This window comes from Phaseolus vulgaris, chromosome 5 (assembly GCF_051622355.1).
Source record: "Phaseolus vulgaris cultivar YP4 chromosome 5, ASM5162235v1, whole genome shotgun sequence".
Classification (NCBI taxonomy): domain Eukaryota; kingdom Viridiplantae; phylum Streptophyta; class Magnoliopsida; order Fabales; family Fabaceae; genus Phaseolus; species Phaseolus vulgaris.
Window position 1 is genome coordinate 1635599 of NC_143502.1, and position 24959 is coordinate 1660557.

At 31.2% G+C, this 24959-nt stretch overlaps 3 protein-coding genes across 3 annotated transcripts; 2 read left to right on the forward strand and 1 right to left on the reverse strand.

Moving 5' to 3' along the window:
* Positions 1–1237: 1237 nt before the first annotated feature.
* On the reverse strand, positions 1238–12035 carry LOC137834720 (uncharacterized). Its single transcript, XM_068642880.2, has 12 exons — positions 11846–12035; positions 11095–11193; positions 10476–10619; positions 8946–9812; positions 8375–8462; positions 8212–8285; positions 5848–6928; positions 5267–5553; positions 2966–3072; positions 2623–2773; positions 1991–2143; positions 1238–1529 (listed from the first exon to the last, which is right to left on the reverse strand). The coding sequence occupies exons 1-12, from the start codon at positions 11900–11902 to the stop codon at positions 1395–1397; spliced, it is 3243 nt and encodes a 1080-aa protein (XP_068498981.1). The 5' UTR covers positions 11903–12035; the 3' UTR covers positions 1238–1394.
* Positions 12036–14658: 2623 nt separating this feature from the next.
* Positions 14659–17640, forward strand: LOC137834722 (proline-rich family protein). Its single transcript, XM_068642882.1, has 3 exons — positions 14659–15062; positions 16199–16336; positions 17155–17640. Exons 1-3 carry the CDS (start codon positions 14892–14894, stop codon positions 17512–17514), a joined length of 669 nt encoding a protein of 222 aa, XP_068498983.1. The 5' UTR covers positions 14659–14891; the 3' UTR covers positions 17515–17640.
* Positions 17641–19901: 2261 nt separating this feature from the next.
* On the forward strand, positions 19902–22367 carry LOC137834721 (uncharacterized). The gene is made up of 3 exons (XM_068642881.2): positions 19902–20030; positions 21879–22082; positions 22167–22367. Exons 2-3 carry the CDS (start codon positions 21897–21899, stop codon positions 22260–22262), a joined length of 282 nt encoding a protein of 93 aa, XP_068498982.1. The 5' UTR covers positions 19902–20030; positions 21879–21896; the 3' UTR covers positions 22263–22367.
* The last annotated feature ends 2592 nt before the right edge of the window (positions 22368–24959 follow it).

The following is a 24959-nucleotide window of genomic DNA, read 5'->3' on the forward strand; positions in this document are numbered from 1 at the left end:
TTTGCTTTTGGGGGTGATGGAGGTTGAGGGTGAGGGTGAATGGGTGTCACCCTTGTTTACTTCTATGAGAGGGGGAGGTTGAGGGTGAGAATGAATGGAAAGTTGAGGGTATTTAGGATCCTCTCATAATAAGGAGAGTGAAATGAGATGAAAAGACCATGATACCCTTACTTTCTCATACAATAATATTAATAATGGAAATTATTATTAATAAGAATTGTATATATATAACATAACATAATTTAAAGAATCATAAATAATATTAAAATTATCTAAATAAATTAACTTAAGTAACAAAATTAATTTAAATTAATAAAATGAAAAATAATAAAATTATACTTACATTTAAAATTATATTTAATTATTTCTTTGAATTTTACATTTTTTTTATTTATAAATGAAACTTTAAATTATTTTAATTAACTAAAATATGCACAAAATTAATAATTATTTATTCTTTTTTTATATATAAGGATAAATTTGTAATCTTACAATTTATACTATTAAAAAATAATTTAAAATACTCTTACCACCATCACATCAGTCATGTATCTCAATAAATTTTCTTCACACATCCACTCTAACATACCTTAAAGACACTCACTTTTTTCACACTTTCTTCTCACACTCTCACTCTCCCACACCCTCAACTTTCCACTCCCCAATCCAAACAAAGCCTAAAAGGAGGTGAATGAGACTAAGAAAGAATTTGATTTCCTAAAAAAAAACTTCAAGAGTTTAAGGCCAGTGTTAGTGACAAGAACCCGATGACACCAAATAATGAAATTATCTTCATCAAGTTTGAGGCTTATGGGAGTTGTAAATTGGTGAACACAGGTCATTGTGAAGAAAGAGGAGAGAATAACAACAGAAGAAGAGGAAGGAGGCAAAATCATGAGTAAAAAAACTGGCTAGAATGAGTGAAAGACACGAAAAGAGAATGTGTAGAAGGCATGAAGAGAGAAAAAGATATAAATGATATACTCATCTATATTACCATACTGATACAGAAACGTAAAATGTAAAGGCAGAGAATGGTTAACAAGACGCCCAACCCTGATTAACTTGCCCATGCTATAATTTACCATTTATTCGACGTACTCCCATTAAACCATGGCATGAAATCAGGGAAGCTTACCTCACAAAATTTGAAAAAATCAATAATACAATGCATATGTATATTTACAGATTGACTTCAAAACATCAATACAATAATATAAATATATATATATATATATATATATATATATATTGCCACAAATTAATATACATTAATTTTGTTTCCTTTCAAATTTCTGAATCCGCCATTGTGCTAGCCCTTCCGTAAATCTTCATAAATATCTGCCCTGGTCACCATGGACGGGTTAATATATAGTTGCTGAAAGAAAAAAAAATTATATTTCTTGACTCATATCTGAAGAACTAGGAAGTTCAGAGACTTTAACAAATGGCAAAGGATGCATGGTCTTTTCTTCGGTGAAAGGAAGTAACTTTCCAGAATATAAGCTCTTAATGATCCAGCTAAACGGCTGCATTAGAAGTCAACAGAAAATTCAGAAACACTCACACCTAACAGAAATATACATCAACTATATAAAATAGAACATGATAAGTAAGAGGGATTAATCATAAAAATCCAAGAAAGATTGAAATGTCAAGAATTTTCACATGACAAACCATGTATGTGAGGGTTTGTACGAGGGTGAGAAGAGGAAATCTAAACCACATATCGATTATTAAAATTAAATTAAAGTAATGTACTTTTTAATTGGTTATGTGATTATTATTATATCTTAAACCATAAAAAATCATTGAAGGATAAGATTAAAACATTGTCATTTAACTTTTATAAGAGGTCATGTGATCACTATATATAGAGAGATAAAAAATGGCAAAATTCTTGAGCATGTTGACACAACCAGCAACTTCATTTTACAAAATAGAGCACCGTAAATAATGTTCAAATCTGAAATACGGAATTACCACTCACCATCATTGGAATATTCCGCTCTTTGGCACAATGCTTCAGGTGACGTGATATTGCAGCTTTATCTTCAATTACAATAGCTGCAACCAAAGTCCTTTCCTCATCAATGGTCCGTACTAACCCTTGAAGAGTTTTGAACACATGTCCACCTCCATGCTGCAAAACGAACATAGGCATGAACATTTTTAAAAATGTTGAGATATTGCATCAAAGGACTATTATTATAATCTGTATCAGTTACCTACAGACGTACATTGCACTGTTACACCTTCATTGTTACATTAAAGTAGTAAATTTGGATAGCTTCAGATTAGACATGTATGGCGTTGATATTTGTAGGAATTCTTGAATGCACAGAAGATATATCAGTTACATCAGATTTCATTACGTTTGAAAGTCATCAAATATATGTAAATTAACAAAAAGCTACCTATTAGTTTTAGAAACAACCATTAAAACTAAAGTTGCAGTCAACTGAATCAAAAGAAAAACTCACTTCTTTTTATAATAAAATACAACATGAACACAAATAAAAATTAGTAAAAAGTGGAAATTTTACACCATAAAAATAGGACATGTCAAGGGGCAACTTAAGATAATTGAAGAAAAAGAAAAAGGTAAAAGAAGGATCTTACCTTGATTATGCATGCCAATTTGGTGCAGAAACTAGGCTTCCCATGAAGCAGAATCCGTACTCTTTCAAAAATATGTTTCCGGTTTCTTTGATGAATTGCCGTCCCAATACTGGACCACTTCATGTCATTTCGATTTGGAAGAATCATGTATCTAATAAAATGAAACCAAAATCATTAAACAATGGAGAGGATTTGAAGATCTTGGACTGTCTAGACCAGCCAGGACACCCATTACTGATTCGATAACATCAGCATAGATTAATAATGACAACTGATCCCATAACAAGGTACATAAAATTTAAGAGAAGCACAAAGTCAATTACTCGGTGATGATACAACTTACTTTTCAGGTTTCAAAATAGTTCCAGATGCAACGCAATCAATAAGCCAATCAACTTTCAGTATTGAAGCACCAACAGCACAACCATATAAGAATTTGGTGGTTTGCAGCTGAGACAAACAACAAAGACTCCATCATATTCAGGTAAACAATGCAATCATTATATGACAAAAACATAATAATTAATGTTGTACAAGACTAAAGATAATCTCAAATTTAAAAAGAATAATATATTTCTTCTATACTCCAATAAGGAGGCTATTGGACCTATAAATAAATGTGAGTATGCTGGTTATTTTAGGAAATATAGAGAGCTAATTCTAAGGAAACAAATCCATGTAAATATGGGATTGTTTTTAAATACATAATCCTAGTATTAATAGCAAGATACACATGTAATAAAGAATAAAACTGTAACATGACTAAAATAAAAAAACTTCCTAAAATAAGCTAATGAGTACGTGTTTTCCATTCCCAACTTGGATATAATTCTGTTAAAGTTAATGCAGTATAACCCTTTGGTGAGTATGTCTGCAAGTTGATTTTGAGTGAACATATATGGGTGCAAATCAAGCCATTGTCTAGTTTGTCCACCTTAATATGTTTAGTTCTATCATGTTGCAAACATTCCAGTAGCAACCTATCCTTCATAGCGTGGGGCAACTCCATGTATATTTCTTCATCAAAGTCTCTATGTAGGAATGTTGCAAATCCCAATCATGATTTGCTACTAGTGAGTGACAATATCACTTTGACCGTGTTCATCTTAGCAACCAGGGCAAATGTCTCCAGATAATCCACTCCATAGGTTTGAGTGGATCCTTTGGCCACTAACCTTGCCTTATAACCTTCAATGGTCTCATCAGTCCACCAATTTACTAAGGAAGAATCTTACCTTTATTTCTTCATGATTCAGGTGGACAGAGACACGTTCTCCACCTAGTCTATTAACAATGTGTGCTTGCCCTCCCCTTCTTTTAGGGCCTCCTTTATGCTCTCATTCTCTGTTTTGGCCTCCTTTTTGCCCCCATTCTCGGTTGTTGCCTCCTTTCTGCCCCCATTCTCAGCTTAAGGGTTTTCTACATCTCCCACTCTCGGTTGTTGCAATAGGTGCACCAAACCTCCTCAAATTATTTCTCCATATTTGGAACCCCGCTTTTTCTTTGGTTAGAAATCATTGTTGTTCCTCCTTCATCTATCATTGCTGAGTTTTCAGTAGTTGGAGTCTCAGCATCAGTCCTCTCCTGCTTTCTTCACTCCGGATAATGGCTACCACATCATTAATCCTTAGAACCTTCTCTTTTCCCAAAATTTGGACTCGAACATGAGCATTTTCAAGATTCAATCCTACCAAAAAGTCATAGACTCTATCTTGTTCAATATACTCTTTTAGGATTGTTGAGTCCTTTTAATACTTTGCTTTTATAACTCCATCCATAGGAACTTAAGTTGATTGGCATATTCTATAACTAATACTATAACTAATTCTATAACTCCATCCATAGCCACAGTTTTCACCTTTACATCATAAATTTGGGTAGCATCCTTGGCCTTAGAATAGGTTTGTTCTACTGCCTCCCAAATTTCCTTTACAAATCTAAGGAACATGCAGGTATCACTGATCTTTAGAACCGTTGAATTTCACAGTCATTTCATGATCATTGGAATCTTCTTCATTCCAGGATTTGAACTTGACATTATTTTTATTAAGTATATTATCAGTCAAGTGACTGACCTTGCCTTTTCCTTTTGGAATGGTCTTAATGAGTGGAGACCATTTGAGATAATTTTTCATTTAATTTATAAGCAGAATGGACATTCTGCAACAGTCTGGGATCTATCCCCAATTTCCATTCCAAAATTCACGAACTCAACCATATAGGAGGATCATGTAGCAACAAAGGTTGCAATAGGGATCAGAGAGGAGCAAGCAACAATGGAGGTTGTAACCTGCTTCAAGGTGGTGCAGGAATGAAGAAGGCTGCGTTTTTTTAGGGTAGAAGGAGTTTTGATACCATCTCAAATTTAGAAAAAATAATATATATTTCTTCTATATTTCAACAAAGGGGTTATTGGACCTATAAATACACAAGTCTACTGGTTATTTTAGAAAAGATGGAGCTAATTCTAAGGAAACAAATCCGTGGAATTGTGGAATTGTTCTTAAATACATAATCCTAGTACTAATAGCAAGATACACTTGTAATAAAGAATAAAATTATAGCAAGGATAAAATACAAAGCTTCCTAAATACATAATGAGCAGCACAGTTGTGACAGATTATATTGATCATTATAAACAAACCTTTCTCATACATAGAACAATGGGTAAATGAGATAAAGTTGAATGTCTCTTGTCCCCAGAATTTTGAGAGGGAATATCATAAAGAACCACTCCACCAGAACTCCTTATTAGTGCTTCCATGTCCCTTTCCTTCTCACAAGATAATCCGGTTAGAAGGAACTCTACACCTTGGAATATAAATTCATTCACTTTGTTTCTGCAATAATTTGTCGAGGAATGTTTCATACTTGGCACAGAATTGGTCAATGACTTTGAAACTCGCTGCCTTTTTGCTCTGACAGAAGAACCTACATTTAGAAAAAAGTAAGTAAAACCCCACCGAAAGATACATTCCTACTAGAGAATAGAGATGTAATATAAAACCATTCACGTGTTTTAACAACTGAGATTTATGGGATAGTTGGTTCATGATATCATATTAGAGTCCTTATGACCAAGTGATCTCCCAAAGAACTCGTGGATGAGGGAACATGCTAGCCATGAAATATAAACCATTCATATATGTTTTCACCTAACAGATTAAGATTATGGGATAGTTAATTGGGCTCTTAGCAATTAGACAAACTGAACAAAAGACTTACATCTTTTATGTGAGGATTCTAACTTTGATAATTTCCTTTTTGGATGAAGCTCCTCCACTTTTTCTGAGAAATGTACTTTCTTTCTGGCTCTAACATGTCCACTGTGGAATTTATTGCTCTCAAACTGCAGTTTATTAAGATTATTGTTCTGTTGACTTTGAACGACAGTTTCTGGCACTACATGCTGCTTAATAATTTTCTCTGTGACATCATTTGCAACATTCATAGGGCCCAGCAAGCGCTGGCGTATCCGATGGTTTAGAATAAGAGGTGATTTCGTATCTTGTGTTGGTTCTGCTGAAATGCCATTTTCATCAGCTGTTTTTAACTCATTACCACATTTGTCATTTGTTATTTCAATAATTGACTTATGATCAACCGAATGCTGATTATCTTCTTCATTTTTGTTTCCACCTGCATGCTCTGAAGCAGATAGGCTCCCTGAAATCTTCGTGCCCAAAGATGTTGCGCTATCCATACTCAGGTCAATTGGAAGTTCTGTCAAATTATAGTTTAGGTTGAGATCTTGGTTTGGTAAAATTGTGCTATAAGTCTTAAGAGCAATATGTTCAACCCTTGTTAACTTCCGAGTGACCTGTTCATCCATCCTTGCTTCAGTGATTGGAAGATCTTTATCATCTAGCACAATCATAATTCTCTCATCACTACGGTCAAAATTAGCATTCTTTTCCAAGATCCTTTGAAATTTCTCCACCTCAAATTCAGAGACGGATGGAACAAAATCCTCAGAATCACTTTTTTTGTCAATATGAGCATTGTAATTAGCATGCTCTAAGGAAAGGCTACACGGAACAAACGAACAGAGAGGATCAGTCAATGATGGACTAGAACATTTGGTCACATCTTGAGACTGCAATATGCTCTCATTAGGTTTCTTGTGTGAGTCTTCAGAAGGCATACTAAGCTGAGAACCAATGGCACAGTTGGGATCATGTTTCAGCACACAAGAATTCTCATCTGGAACAATATCTACGGATTCTGTAAGAAAGCTTGTCTCTCTAACAAGAAAATTCGGAATCCATTCTGCATTGTTTCGATTCAATGAAGATGAATCTAATTCCTTCCAAAAGGGAAACAGAGTAAAAATACATGAAAAATAAGATGCCTAAATCCATGAATGAATATAAATAAATACAATATAAATAATCCGAGGAAAGGAATGCAAATTTTTAAATGAACATAAATTGTAGGGATATGTACAGAAGTAAAAAAGGAACAAAAGGGCAGACACTTAGTAAAAGAAAGAATATAATCTGGAGGAAATTTGCCTCCAATCATAACAGAAGTTCCCCTTCCATTGATGACAATTTAGAATTCCACACAACCAAACAAGCAACTGATATGGAAACAGTGGTTTCTATGCCATCAACATGAATGAAAATCAAAATATGTAGAAAATCAGGTATGCTTAGATTCTTTTTGTTCCATCAGACAAGTGTTCGTTAAATAGCATCTGTACAATGATGGCAACAATAAAGTGCTGACACATTCTTGAAGGGGGAATGCAACCAACAGCTATGAATAGATAGCTAGCCAAACCCTACTGTTCAGCAAGAACTTGCAGAATGTTCCATTCAAACATCGAAATTGTATGAACAATCTCTCTTTTCCATCAGATATCTACTATCCCTAATAATTAGCAAAATATCTCAGAATAAAAAACTGTGCCACCCAACTTGATGATTTTAGGCAAAGTAAAATCTCAATATAAAGAGTACTTGTCTATCATACTTCTTCTCTGAAAAGAAATTAACAGTGAGCTTTTTCTAAAGAAACAGTTATAAGACTCATCATATTTAGAATCATTAATATATCAACAATAGACTTCAGTTATTATGAATATATTGGTTTTGTCAGGTGGTTGCAGCAATAAATTGCCATAAAGATTACAATAACCTCAACTTTACTACAATGTTACTTGTTTCTTCACATCATACTATGAGCTGTTAAATACAAAAGAACAAAGTATTATTATTATTAGGTTTGGTGTGTGTGTGTGTCAAATGTCGACCACACACACATGTTTATATTGACAACAAAAATATTCCCAATAAATGCTAATCGTAATCAAATCATACAGACATTAAAACGTGCTACATGAACTACATTAATAATTATAAAGTCTAAAGGAAATTAGGAAACATGTAGAAGTGATATCCTCGCATCAGACCTTCCCTCTTCTCTAAAATAGACAATAGCCCTTTAATTTCAACAAGACTCGAAGATGAATTTGAGGGTCAGTCTAAACTCAAGACACTTGTGCCAACTAGAAAATCAAAAGAAAATGACAATTTGTTTGACTAAAAGAAATGGTAGGTGAAGGAAAGAGAAGAAGCACCACACCTTAAATGTCCACCCCCCTAACCAGCGACTTCTAAATCTTTCTGGAGCTCGATATGTTGTCCATTTCTCCTTGTCTGAAACGTTTAACAAAGGAAAATAGATAAGCTTTAAATACTTGATAAAGAAAGCAGATGAAAATGATGAGTAAGATATTAAAACTCACTGAAATTTCCAGAATTCTCAACAAGTGACGAATTGACACTGTTTGGTGGCTTGATAGAAGTAAAGTCAACCATAGTCAACCCAACTGTCTGGAAAATGGAAATCAATGTAGCATCAATGACTTTATAGAAAAATCATTTAATAGTGGAGTGGAAACATAATGCTGCCCAGAAACAACTGAGACAAACAATACCCAAAAGTGAGACTCTTATTTTTTCTCTTATTCATTAAATCATTCTTTTCAATAAAAACCACTCGTATCTTCACCATCACCCTTAAGCTTTGATATGGTTGATATAGTGGCTTCTACAACCAAGTAGTCTTTCAGTTACTACCAACAACCAAGCACCCAATAAGATGTTAAATTTCAATGTAAGGTTGGTGGAACTATGCACGCTTAAAGCCCAAAGAACTCTTTCATGAGGGGGTATGGTAAAGATATAAAGTAAAAGACAACAATATTCCTTCACGTAATAGCCTAAGCTTTTGTGATAGTTGGTTCAAGAGAAGCTAAATTTTGAATGTTTTGTAGACAGATGGATTGAAAGTGAAAGGAAAAGAAGATACTTTACCTGGTTGGGGGCCAAGACATCAGTACTATTGCATTGATTAAAAATAGGAGGACTATTTTCAAAAGGTTTGAGAGTGTTTTCACCCAAAGCAGGATCATCAGAATGCATCTCCTCACAACGTAAAGAATGATGTGGTGAGTATGTATTTTGCGGCATTTCCTTCTCCGCGTTAACATCTAATTGCTTTTGTTTAGATTTATCATCAAAATTGTGAAACTGAGAAGTATGCTCGATATCACTATTTTTGTCATTGCATCCACTATCCTTTTCAACATTGGAGACACCTTTTGCTTCAAATATAGTTGAACTGCAAAGAATATTCTCAACAGGAACATCAATAGGTAGCCCTATATCTTCATAGGCATCTTCCATAATGAAATCATTCAAATCAGAAAGAGAATCACAGTAGTCAGATTCCTCATTTGAGGATTGGAAGTCAACTTCCAACCCATCAAGACGTGCCTGCTTCACATGAAGTGCAACTTCAAGAACAGCTTCTGTACGTATTGTTTCTAAAACTGAGTCCAACTTCACTAAATCATGTATGACCAATGCCTCAGATGCCGCAATAGAAAGTTCAACTGCATTACTGACATCAACACCTTTAACAGAATCAGTTGTATCAATGAGAGATTTTGAAGCATCCTTTTCCACAATTTCAGGGATGAAAGCAGCTGGCAAATCTGATTCACTGGTAAGAGGATCCATAATCGAATGCAAGTTTTCTCTAAAATCAATAGAAGGTTGAATAGGTTGCAATGACAAAACAGTACTTGGTGCAACTACATCTTGAGATTCATTCAAATCTTGGGTCGGGCAAAAGACTGAACCAATATCTGAAGAAAGACGCAAACTAAAGTGAAACACCTGCTTCAATGAAATATGAATACATCAAGGAACTTAGTCTTAATAGAATTAACAGTTTAAGTAATTTCTCAAGTAGGTGAGAAATAAAATTTACAGACACGTTTCACAAGAATAGATTTTAGCACATAAGTGTGCTAGTGTATATTGTTGAAAACAGTGACATCTAATTAACTGAGAGAAATGGACTATAAGCAAAGGACTGATCATCTAAAAGTAGTTCTTTGCCAGTTCCTTCAAACTTCTGAGTCCATGCTTGCTGCTACAATTTATAAGTGACAAATTAATGGACAACAATTTGTCACTGAGTCAGTTTAACCGCCAGAAGAAAAATATTTGAAAACTAGCTGAAATTTCTGTAGTATATAAGTAAACAAAACACAAAGATGTTTTGGCAAATAAGAATTGAGGGGAATAAACAGATAAATATGTTCTCACTCTTTAGGATGGATCTAAATTATTATTATCTGAGTGGTATCTATATGTCTTTACGAAGTTATGGATGTATGTAACTGTTGTGATGTTATATACGTGGTGTTACAAAACATGTAAAGGACAATTGACGTGTTGAGTTAGTTTGTTGTTTGTAGTATTTAGAAGGAAACCCAATGTAATAGATGCACCATTCTTTAAAATTTGATCGATTAAAAAGAAAAATAAACTCACATTTTCAGGAGACGAAGCAACACTAATAGGTGAACTATCATCTCCAGATAAGAATAAATGACAACTTCTATATCGACCTTCTTCCCTTGATATTGCATTGAAATCTTCTCCAGCGTTACCAGTTTCTTGAGAAGGTCCTGGATCCTGTTCATTCCAAAGAAGAGAATGCATCAACAACAAAATTGACCAATCTAACATTCCCATAAACTTTCAAATTGAAGAACAAACATTGATAAAGTGAGGGGAAATTGAATTAAATATAAAACAGTATTTGTGACTTTAAAATTTTAAACAAAAAAAATAGCTTTGTACAGCTAACTATCCACTATCCATGTAAAGATGGACTATTTACTAAGGCATCACTAGAACTTATACATACAGAACCAATCATCAATCATTCATATACTAGATGTTAGAAACTTTTATTTCTATGATTTGATCTTCAACTGGTTTAAATGAAGCAACTGGTTGAATGGTATCATGATGTATCTTGTGATATTCATTTTGCGATCGGTACATATTGAACATCTGTGAAGAGTACTTGATTACAATAGCAATTGTACCCACACAAAAAGAAAATGAAAAAAAAAAGGATAATCTCAGAACGAGAAATTCCAACCTTTGCTTCTTGGTATGAAGGGGCCTGAGATTCCTTAACAAATTCAATAGACCCATTTGTTCCAAGACTCTGCAACCAGCATGGAAGCCAAGCTACTTCCTGCAATATGTTCATTTGCCACAAAATTACAAATTGAATATATATATATATAAAGCATAATAATCATAGAACCTATCTTACATGCAACACCGTAAACAAAGACCAAAATCGGTTAGTAGGATGAACACACATAAATACATACACATACACACACAACAATTATAATCACTATGATCAGTTTTTCAGCAAATGTGGCTAATGCAGCTACAATTGCAACCACGATGTGAATGGAAAGACCTCCCAATCCACAATTACTGCAGTGAGCACCAATTGCAAACTATAACTACAATTTCAAAATATCCATACTTCATTTGCAGACGCGTACAAATTTCCTAAGAATCCCAAACCCCATATTTGCAGAAATTTGGAATTAATAATATAAATCAGTGTATCATCATCAACAAGTAAAAACAAGATCCCTAATATTACCAACAAAAAAAATTAAATAAAAGCCCATGAAAAAGAAACAACCACACAAAATCGAAGAAACAAATTTCTCAGCCTAGCTCCGACATAGCACTTCAAGTCCGATTTAAATTTTCACAGCCTCTTTGAAGTTATCGATTTTTTTTTTCTCGCGTATCATACAAATGAAAATAAAAACAAACAAGTAAAATAACAAAAGGATCGAAAGCGAAGAAAAGAAAACAACCTCGGAGAAGTGAGGAGGACGAAAAGCTAGGGTTTCCATGGAAGAAGGTTCTCCCATGTTTCGGTGACAAAGCAAAAACGAACTGAAAATAATTGGCGCCAAAAGATAGAATTCGCGGGTCAACTACTCAGAATGATACGCGTTTGAACCAGGTATTATTCAGAATGAGAGGGGCAAGATAGTCAAAATCACATTTTGAATTTTAAATTGAACAAATAAATATCTATTTTTTTAACATTTATTTGGTTTAAATATGAATTTCGGTTTAACTAAAAAATATGAACTTCTATTTTTTTTTTGAATTTTTTTTCATACTTGTAATAACATAGTTTTTGTAGACAATTTTTTTCCATAAAAACTCATATTATGAAAAAATTTAAAGAAAAAACAAATTAATTTCTTCATAAGATGAAATACTTTATTTAATTTGAAAAAAAAAATCATATAATTTCTCAACATTTATATTTTTTAATTTATAAAAATATTATTTTACTGGCTCTTAATATATGGTTTATATAAAGTTAAACAAGATTTCAATTATGTTTTTCTCTTTCTTGAATTGTGTCCAATGTATAAATACTTATATTAACATGGTAACAAATAGTTGATTTTATATGACTTGAGAGTCAGATATGTTTCAAATGCTTATCTATGCAGGATAACATTCATGATAGGATTCTTAGAAAAGTTATTTAGTATATTTTTTCGTAAAAGGGTTGGAACACCCATTAGTGTTCTCTTTTTATTCAATTTGGAGTGATAATATTAATGCATTCTTTTCTGATTCCATTTTTAACTAATTCATTTGCAATCTGCAATATAAATAAATGAAAAAACTAATTTATGAAAAATGTATCAATTTGCTTATTATCAAAAAAATATTATATCATCTTTATATATGACTTATCATCAAATTTCAATTATTAACTTTTTATTTTTATTTATAAATTGTACAAGATAAAATGTGATTATGATACACTTCTCTATTCATTATATTATATTTTTTGAAAATTTAAATATTCATAAATTTACAATACTAAATTTACAATAGTGTACATTATTCACCTTAATCACAAGTAAAGAATTCAACTGAATCAAATTTCAGTGACTTTTATACATCAAATCAATGTTAAACATGATAAAATATAAGTACTTTTGAAATGGGTTTTCTGTAGAACTTGAAAACAAAAAATTACAGTCCTTATCTCTATCCTGACAACACAAACAAATGACAAATTTATTATGAAAAATGAATCAGTGTAACGGGAACAAATTATTTTTATTATAAGAACATGGAAACGACAAAAAATTTAAATCAAATGATTATGATGTATCAATTTGCTTGTTAAAAAAATAATATATCATCTTTCTATATTAGTTAGAATCAAATTTCAATTATTAACTTTTTATTTTTATGACAACGATGGTCATAGTATAAAATAATGATGATCAAACAAAATAAAACAGATCAATACACCTCTTTATTCATTATATTATATTTATATTTTTTTTGAGAATTTAAATAGTGATAAAGAGAAATGATTTTAGTAGTAACAAGTGTAAGCCTATCTACCAGGATCTTGAAAATAATTTTAAATTTAAAATTAACAACATCAATTGGTCTAAAATATAAAACTAAACAAATTTAAAAAAATGCAAGCCTATTTACCAGTATCTTGAAAATAATTTTAAATTTGAAATTAACAAAATCAATTGGTCTGAAATATAAAACTAAACAAATTTAAAAAAAAAATCGATGTGAAAAGATAAATAAGTAATATATATATATATATATATATATAATTTGCATTTTAAAAAAATAAATGAATGTTTAAATTTACATATAATAATTCATATATTATATTTTATTGAAAGTCGTTATCTCTAATTCATTGTTATCTTCCTACACAAATGTTAATGTTTTGTTTTTTCTTTGATAGAAGATGTGTAATAAAATCACATACTAAAATTTATAATTTTACTTTATATATTAATTCAATAAAATTATAATAATTATAAATTTATAATACAATATTTATAATAAAAGAAAACATAACAAACTTTTAAAAATATTTAAAAAATACGGAAACACCACATAACAACACACATAGTTACTAATAATATTCTTACCTTTTAAAATTCTATTTGGAAAAACTAGAAACAATAATATATGAAATACAATAGGTAACATTATTAAAAAAAACAATAACACGTATAAGTTATAGTTATTGTAAATAAATAATACATATAATGGTTAAAATATTGTTATAAATTTTGATAAGACATAGATTTTGGAAGATATAATAATCTTTCTGAATAAACATTTATTTTAAGAAACAATAGATCAATAAATTTAAAATGAAATGAAAATTAAAGTTTAAAACATAAAATTGATTTTTTATAATAAATATAAATTAGAAATTATTAATTATAAACACACCAAAGTCTAATACATGTAAACATAGTATTCACAATGACAAAATGAATATTCAAATTTAAAAAATTATAGATATATTTATATATTTTAACTTATATATGTCATATAGATACTAAACAGTTCTTATTTATTACTCGAGCAAATAACATATTATAATAAATTTATTAGTTTATTTAATAACTCATACATAAAAGTTTCTATTTTTTAAAAGTAAATTTAAGTTGATTTTGATAAAAAAAAGCGACAAATTAATTAAAAATATACATTTATTTTACCATAAACAAATATATATTATTTTTTGTTTATGTAAAAATGACTTAAAAATAAATACTTTTTTTACTATTTTTTTAACAAGAACATATTTTCTCAACAACACAAGTACTTTCCATGTGTCCACACATGAGATATCGCAATCAACTTGTGTGCCTTCAAGGCTTAAACTCAACCACGAAACACCAATCCTCAACACACAAAATTCTCTTCACTTTCACCCACTAAACCATAACTCCAAGATCTCCTTCAAAATCCTAAATTTCTTGGAACCCTTGAGTTGTTTTTGTTTTTCTCTTGAGACCATTTTGGTTTAAACTTCAATTTTGGACCCCAACAATGGCTTGTGCATTTCATGCAACTTTAGCAGCCAACAGCTGTGCCTTTTCTTCCAGGAGATTCTCCTTGAAGCACCCAAAGACCAGTAAGAGAAGGTTTGCTTTGTTCACTGTTAGAGCTGACTCTGATGACTCTGACTGCAATGAGGAAGAATGTGCCCCAGATAAGGAAGTGAGTATTCCAGTTTTCTTAATCAGTTTTGTGTTCTTTTTCCCTTTTGGTGACTGAGGGGAAATATGATACATGAAAAACTTGGGAATGAACAATGAAAAATTAAGTTTTTTTAGTATTATAATTACATTTACATGTTGTATTGGTGCATTGTGGGAGAGGAAGGATTTTACCTGTGCTTATTAGTTTTGGTCAATTTAAGGGTCATGATTGTCAGGAATTCAAGTGATTTGGAAGTTCAATATTGGATACACACGAGTAAGATGAACTATAAGGAAAACACAAATCCATTACCTCAATGTTTTGGATTGAAGATGATGTCTTGTTTCTTATATGGATTTGTTCACTATTCTTTGGTCATCTCTTTGTATCTTCCCTTGAAGAACCAAACAATTGAAGAGGTTAGTATATAATGGAAAAAGGAAGCTTGTTGTGTGTAATCTGAAAAAATCTCTACTGCTAGTGTAATATATTATAATGGTTTTGAGGAGGAATTTTGGTCAATCTAAGGTAGTATTTGTGAAATGTTATCATAATTTGTTGTTGTGACTGGAATGATTCGGAAAAGGATCATTATCATTAGATCTATGCAAGTAAGTTAAGTTGGCTTTAAAGTTTTTCATATGCATATTTCTGTTTTGTGCAATCTGTATTATATAGCTTACAACCTGGATTTTGTGTTCTTACCCCTTTTTGTATGTTACTACATAGTTCCCAATAGTTCGTTCTTTAGTTAGAAGAATTTTGTTTTTGTGCTCAATGCAAATTCTATGAAAAAAATGAGGGTGTGAATTAGGTATTTTATAAAAGCTGTGTCTCAAAAACTACTGTTTCAGGGCAATTAGCAGAATTGAAAGACATTATGTATGCAATAATACTGAGGATAATTTAGAGAATCCACTTTGTGTCATTGTTTGTTAGTGAAATTTGCATCATTTCAGTTTCACCTAATCTTTGGTGTGTTTGCAATCATTATACCATATTATCTTCGGCATGGCTTTCTAATCGAAATGTTCTATATACATTCATGCATTAACAAAAGATGAGTACTACATCATTATCATCCATCTGTGTTTAGCTTCTGCATGCATCAGAGACAAAGGAAGCTAATCAATCCTCTGTTGGTGGTGACTTAGGTTGGAAAGGTCAGTGTGGAATGGTTAGCCGGGGAGAAGACGAAGGTAGTCGGTACTTTCCCACCACGTCGTAAGCCGGGTTGGACTGGATATGTTGAGAAGGACACTGCTGGGCAGACAAACATTTATTCAGTTGAGGTTAGTTTTTATCTTTTTCAAACTCATTAAAGGTATGCAATGGTTTACCATGTTGCCTTGGATTTTTTTATGTGGTATTGTTCTTTGATTTGTTGAAGTTTAATGTTCATTTTGTAAGCATGGAAACAAGTAGCAAACCTTGGTAGCATGATAACTGATAAGGGACTATTATTTGGGCAATCATGCATACATTGTTAGTGTTATATATGAATTCTGAGGCTAGTTGTTGGCATGGGCAGCTTGTGCCAAATTGAAGAATTCATGTTCTTAGAATTTGAGTTCAAGTCAAACTCAGCCTCAAAAACTAACTTATAAAGTGAGAATTGTCTCCAGTTATACATTCTTCTACAGATGATATGGTAGAATACCCTTCATTTATACATACTTCTACAGATTATATGGTAGAATACCCTTCAAGATTCCAAAGTGAGTAGGCCAAGATGTACTTGACCTAGTGAAAGGCTTTCCCAACACTTAAATACTTATAAAGGTAATTATTCTCATTAGTAGTTGTATTATAAACCCAATCCTGCTAATGTGAGTTTATCTAATGGTTTATAAGAATGATTTAGGTTTAGAGTTATTTGAGTGAAGGGGAAGCCTTCGAGTGGACCGACTCGATTTCGGCCAACTTGCTTTGGACTGTTATGTGTTTTACTATCTTGATTTGTATTGTACAAGACATTTTTAACCAGATCATTAGTTCATGTGAGATCTCTAACATATGCTTGCAAAAATTTGCTTGTTTCTGAACTTGAAAACAAAGAGAAAGAGAAATATGATGCCACCATTTGTCTAACACCTTATGATCTTTTCAGCCAGCAGTTTATGTGGCAGAAAGTGCTATAAGTTCAGGAACTGCTGGCTCTTCTTCTGATGGAGCCGAGAACACTGCAGCAATTATTGCAGGCCTTGCCCTGATTTCAGTTGCTGCAGCATCCTCAATACTTCTACAAGTTGGTAAGAATTCTCCTCCTCAGATCCAGCCAACTGAATACACAGGGCCATCACTTACTTACTACATCAACAAGTTCAAGCCACCGGAGATTACTGAAGTGTTCGTGCCTAGCGAGGCAGAACTACCGGCGGCCGAGACCGCCTCGGCCGCCGACCTTTCCCAGGTTCAGGCTGAAGCTCAAATCCAGCCTGAGACATCAGATGTGAACATTGAATCGTAGGTGCATCATATGGTTGCCACTTTTGCTAGAGACACATCAATGAATTTATTTTGTGTCAATAGTATTATGGGCCAGTGTATACATATAACTCTAAAGATCAATGGATGCAAATGTTTTTTTGTTAAACATCCTTCTTGATATGCTAGTGTTTCCAACTGAGTGTGTTTATCCTTTGCTTGGGAAAGTGATGATGATATAGTTTCAGTTTTATATATTCCTCAAAATATGAAAACCAAATTAGAAATTTTTTGTACTAATTTGTTGGTTCCTAAGGTTTTTGGAGGCATTTTTAAGATCCTTATTCATTTGTTCACTCTTAGACATATGTTCATTACATGCTAAAGAACAAAATGCATTGGAAAATATCATATAGCTAAACTTTTTGTCCATTTTTTTATGGATTGGACAAATAGAAGTAAGTAGCTCAACTATTGTCAAAATATACAATATGATTAAAAGAGTGGTTTTACATAAGGTGAAATAAACATTATTATGTTATAAACTAAATTGATATTTTTTTTTTATAATTTTAATTATTATAAATCATGGTTTGGAATAATTAGTAATGCTATTAATTCAAATTTATAGAAAATTAAAAAATAAAGAATTCTTGTCAAATTTATTTTAAGCAATTGCATCTCAAACCATTTCTTCCTTCATATAATATATCTTTTTAAATTCAATCGAGAAAAATACATAATTACATTAATGTAACTATAATCAATTTAAATTTCATAATTTCAACATCGAAATTGACAACAAAAATAATTAAATTTTAAAATTATTTGATAATACAAACACATATATTATTATTTAAATTTATACTAAATTCAAATTAAAGACCTTACATTATTTAAGTTTCCTATAAAAGAAAAATGTGTATACGCAAATATTCATACGTAAGTATTTCTTACAAAAAGTTGTGTTTATATTTAAGTTATATGTACATGAAAATATATTTATAAAGTTATTAGTCTTTAGAAGATATTTGTAAATATATAGTTTGAATATGCATTAATATTTACAATTATTAATATTTATTTTAGAAAATTAAAAATAATTGATAAATACATTAAAAAAATTACAATAATATAAAAAAAATTTATAAGTTGTAAACTCAATGTTTTTATAGGTTACAAATACTCCTTGTATCCTTATTTATAACACTCTTTAACACTCTTTTAACTAATTAACACTTTTTTAGAATTTATTCTTGTCATGTTAAAGTCAAATAAATTCATATAAGATAAATTATTCACGTCTCAAATATGTTAAGAAAATAAACTTTATACTATTAATTTCTAGCAATATATATATATATATATAATTTTTTGAAAAGTATAATTCAATACAAAAGTTGATTATAGAATTATGTATTTTGTTATTAGATAGTACGGCATGGCAGGTTTTATGAAAATATATAATTAGAAGAAGAATAACTTATTAATATTTTAATTATAGTGATGACCAAGTAATTTATTCTCAAAATAATTTGTGATTATTTATATGAATCTGTTCGTTAATTTTCTTTTGGGTTTAATGAATTTAGTTGTTAATTTTTTTTTGGGTTAATGAATCTGGTCGTTAATTTTTTAGCAGTTTATTCTTGCACCACTATATTTTCTTCCTGCACCCCACAACTTTTTAAATCTCAAAACTAACCTTCAACTTTTATTTAAAACTGAGATCTGGGAGTGTACTACGGATTCATCAATCCAAAAGTAAATCATGTTACTTTCTAGATGAGGAGGTGTTTCGAAAATAAAGTTTTAAAAAATTGTTGATTTTTGGATTTCTGAATCCGAAAGTCTAATTTCTATTACGGATTGATAGATCTGGAATGATTTTTTTTAATTATGGATTTCTGAATCCGGAATGCATATTTTGAATTATGGTTTGGCGGATCCAAAATGGTTTTTAGTTATGGATGCTCTGCATTTTTTTAGTTTGGATTAACACTGACATTCATGTACTACCGGAAGCATCAATTCAAGAGGTTACCGGATGCGTCAATCCGAAATTTTACCAGAAATGTCAATCTGAAAATTTATCGGATTTTGTAATCTGGAATGAAAAAAAAAATGTACAATTTTTATATAATTTTTATATAGGGACGATTTTATCTTTATACAATATTATGGAGGTGGAGGAAGAAAAATGTAGAGTTGCAAGAAGAAACTGCTTATTTTTTTTGGATTTAACGAATCTGATTTTGTCCGACTCCACTATGTACGAATTTATGGGTATAATTATAATTTAAAAATATTTGAAAATTATAATTATTTATTATAAATAATAAATTAACAAAATAAGATATTAAAACCAGTAACAAAATTTGTATATAAAAAAATAGTTATTTTATTAACCGTTATAAATTATAGATAAAATAAAGTTTGATTATAAAAAATTATTTCTTGCATGCCTCTCTCTTGGAACCCTTCCCCAAATCTTGAGCGCTGCATCTCGTCGGACCTCCGTGGACTCCGCCGTGATCTCAGTATCTGATTGATTCATAGGTTTGGTTTTTTTCTTCTTATCTTTCGTTTCGCGCAACTCTCTCTTTCGATATAATGTGTCACAGAAATATACTGCACTCTGAAAATCACCACTCATTTGCGTACTTTTGAATGGAGAAGTATATTTATGAATTTTGATATGTAATTATGAATCTGGATGAACAAATGAAAATTCTTACTTTAAAAGTGAAGATATTTTTAAATTGTCCCAATTTTAGTTAGCCCTTAAACAATTGGGTAACTTGGATTACTTATTAAGAATTTGAATTAAATATCTCTGTACTGGTTTCGTCCTCTTATCTCAAGGGAAATAAATTTTGTGATCAACTACGGAAAATGGACTTTCCCTCTCTCAGTACATTGGAAAATGGTTTGGAAGATTCTTGGATACTTCCAATGTATGATCCCAAAAAAACATAGATATTCACCCACTATGTGATGCGGATTAGCCTTAGATCCAGATGGGAAAAGATCAACATTCAGTACCTGCATATTTTACCTTGATTGGAAATCAAACAAACAACACAAGGCTTTTTATTTTTTAATTTTTACTTAGTGCATGTCTTACTTCAATGGGGTTATTCTGACCTGTTCTACATAATTCAAATTTTAGTTTTTACCATCACTTGATGTGCTAATAGAATCATGCACAGTTTATTTCTTCAGAAAGCTAACATAGGGATTTTAAGCATGGAAATTTTAGGATTTTGGCTCCTTTAAATTTAAAGTCAGTTTTATTCAAAACTCTTGGTCTGGTTTTGTATTTGATCTGTTTCTAACATTACGTAATGTTATTACTGCTTTTTGGGTAATTTAACTGCTAGCTTAGAGTTCTTTATTTCTTCTTTTGATGTTGTGATCTGTCTTGGTATGAAACTTTTTCTCTTCTATTGTCTATATTTGGTGTTTTCTGCAAGAGGCTGTTTGAAAATTGTGATGATGTTCTTTGTTTCTTGCTTTATCTTTTATCATTGTTCATTGCTTTTTTGCAAATAATTTTGAAACCAATCTGCACTAAGCATATTTTCTTTAATTAAAATTTAGAAATGTGCTAATATTTTCCAAACAGTGATGTGGTTTTCAGTTTCCCTTTGCATCAAATTCCTGTGAAATATTCATTTTTGCAAGCCAAACTCGTTCCTGTCAATAACTGCCTCCTCTTAAAGATTAAATTTTTAGGTGAAGTTCAAGAATGATTTGTACCTAACTTGCCAATAGGGCCAAAGAGTTTAAATGGCCAACCAAAATCGTGAGGACATGTGATGTGGTACAAAGCAATTATGGACCTAAGATTTGAAAGTATAAATTAGAAAGGGTAGGAAGATTAATGCTGGCGACGAGGAGGGCAAACAGTCACAGTTAGTTAGCTAGGGTGCAAAAAAGGGATATGTGTGTAAGACTTCTATGGAGGTAAGGGATTGGTTATTTTCCTGTGGCTGTAAACTGGGGCAGGGGTGGTATCAAGGATCCAACTTTTGACCACTTGGTTGTAGTGTTTGCTTCAAATTCAATAAGTCGTTGATAAAAGCTTTATTTCATGAGTTTGTGTTTGGTTTTATCTGGTTGTTCTCTTTTCCTGCAGCAATGACTTGCAGTCATTCTAAATGGCTTAGAGATTACATTCTCTCTTAAGTTTTCTAGAGTATTATGCATAGAATTTCAAATTGTGTACCATTGCCTATTAGTTCTCAATAAATTTAAGGCCCCTCACTAGAATGAGTCAAATCTAATCTATTATTGCATTTTAATATTTTGGTTGATGATGATGATAACACAGTGTATGTGTGTGATAATAATGATTTACTAAATTTTCTGGTGATGATTGTGTTAGTGTGTAAATTGTTTCAGCTTATCATCTTGGAGAGCATGGACACTCAGAAAAGCCAACCAGAAAAGGGGTCTTCTTCCGCCGCAACTGCTCCGGTTGTATCATGTCGAAAGAAAAAGAATGAAGAAGCTGCTTTCTTGGAAGATTTGAAGGAACACATTGACGAGTTTATAAGTGCTTCTGTGGATGACCACAAAAGTTGCTTTAAGAAAACAATTCACAAGGTTGGTACCTGAAATTTATTGAGAAAAATCATTTCCCTCACCTTTCTCATTTGCTGATAAAGAGTGGTTTTGTATCAATTTCAGATGTTTGGTTTGTCAAAGGCTGTTACAGAAGGGCAGTCCAATGCTTCCAAAGAAGTAGAAAGTTCTCTAGCTCTTCGGACAACTCTACAAGACTAGATTTCTTGTTTATGAACCACTATATTTTAACTTATGATACAACCCCTATACTTAGTTGTATTAGGATTTCAAAACTGTTTGAAACAAGATTTGGTATTCGTAGTACATTTTTTCTAACACATATTGTTGATTACTTGTAAAATTTGTTCATAATTACTTGTTAAATAAAAAGTGAAAGCAACGAAAAAATTGTGATTTCTAATAATAAACTCGAACGAATAGGAAGGTGATGTTAGTTTTTTTCACTGTTGAATTGTGTAGCTGAGTTGGAAATATTTTGCACCAAAACTTGAAGACATTTATTTTCAAGTTAAGGTAAATGTCTTGTTTGCCATTGCACCAAATCTTGAGTACAATGTTTATGTAAGCAAATGACGATGCTCTGAAGAACACACATGCTTATGGTATGGTGTTTCTTTCCCAACCTAATAATTTATTGAGTATCACCCCCTTATTTAATTAATTTGGAATGGTATTTTACTTTCTAAAATGAATGGGAAGTGACAAAAGATAATAGGCCTTTACGTTTTGCAACTTCATAATTTAAAAAGTAATCCCATAATCCAATTTTGTCCCTTTCTAATTTGTATTCCTAAATATACAATTTGGAATGCAAAAAGTGTAGCTTTTTTATTATACATTCCAAAATACAAAAAGATGTATTTTGGATTGTGTATTATGGATTCTAAATGATTAATTTTTTTGGTACAATATAATTGTTAAATTTAAAATAAAAAACTTAAGTATATTAGAAAATTTGTCTCTCTTGTACAACATGTGAGCGTCTAGTGTAAACGACGACTCTGTTCACAATTGATCATATTTTGGAGAATGTCAACATCCCTCTTAAATATATCATGCATTCATTGAAATTACATTAGACATTTAAAATATTAAAACAAAAGATCATGGTAAAATAATAATAGACCAAGAACAATATAAATAATTCACCGAACAAACATGCTCCTATTATGATGTTGATCGTATTTGGCCATCATCCAAACTATATGGATGACGTGACAATACATACAATTGATCTTCGTCCGCTTAAGTAAACATGTAAGGATGTGATACTGTTATGAACTAGTACATGTATCTGACTGCATATGTTGAGATAGTTGACAAAATGCAACTATTAATTTCCAATAACAACAACTACACCTCCTTCAAATGATTAGGGAGACAGATCAACCATTTACTTGTATCCTCAAAACATGAATATTGCCTAGAACAGCCGATTAGGACAATGATCTTTTCACAAATCCTATAGGGGGTGCAGAATGGAGAGCCCAAAATAATGATGAGGTGCTAAAAGTTGAGGCCCTTATGGTAAACTTCATTGGGACAAAAGGCCCAAAATTCTGTGGAATGAGTCTGGGCTTAGAGAATATATATATATATATATATATATATATATATATATTATTAGTAGGTAAATTACATGTTGGTTCTGTTAAGTAATGTAGCATCTTAGTTTACTTGTGGATAATTATCCAATGATAAATAATATGATAAAGAGAGTGCAATGTTAATATTTTTGGGTAACTATTCTTACTACAAACTGAACAAAGGTTGAATCAAATTAATGTTTTTTGCAGTAGCAATTTCACTGAAGTTTAGACAGAAGATCCAAGAGATTATTTTTTTACCCCAATTGGATCTATTTTTTGTGTTCAAATTCATGACCACTTGTCATTAAATGTTGACTACGATTTCATCAAGAACACCAACAGGGCACGTGTCTGAACATGGTTTGTTCATGAAACCCACCTTCTGAAATTTCAATGGACTTGGACCTTTTACTCATTTGATTTATAAAATTCAACTTACATCATTTTCAAAATATTCTTCACTATTTGTTACAGATCACATATTTTCTAATTGTTCTTAATATCATTAATATTTTACTATATATATATATATTCTGAATTAACAATACCTATTTATAAAATGTTCCTTAATAACTCTTTAGTATTTATGTTTTGATTTATTACATAATAAACATTATTCATGTGAAGTTCTGAAATACCTCTTTCTAACACATTTAAAATATTATTACTGATTTAGAAGAAAAGCAAATGAAAAAAAAAACTATGCATTTGCATTAGTTTAGCTTAAATTTTTTGAAAACATTAAAAGAAAATGAGTTGCAGAATAATAACTTTTGCAGGGAATAGGTAGAAAAAATATCCCCTTCTGCTTTGTTTCTCATGGTCCATTCATTCTGTCCTTACCTATTTTGTTCTGTAGCTACCAGTTGTTTGAATTGTGTTAGCAACACTTTTATTTTAATGTTTATCATTAATTATTCTTTTTATAGAAATTATAAGTTTTTATTTTGAGATTTTTTAATATTAAAATAGACCCGTATAAAAAAACGCATAACTTTTACCACTACAACTAAAAGTTGTCTAGGTAGTTAAGAGAGAAAAGTGTATTTAAACTGTTATTGACCTCAACTCTTAAGCGATGTGAGATTATATTGACGGTACCGGAACAATTCCAATCGAGATCTAAGGAGAATGATTTTCCCTAGTTGAAGGGCTAAGAAACATTTTCGTTTCCACATACAGTGTTAATGTTTCGACCTCAAGCCAAAAAACAACATTATTACGATCAATCACTGCATTCAAAGTATTGTCCGTTTTAGAGGTTGGTATTAGGTCACAATTTTGTTTTTAAAAGATGACTCGAAAA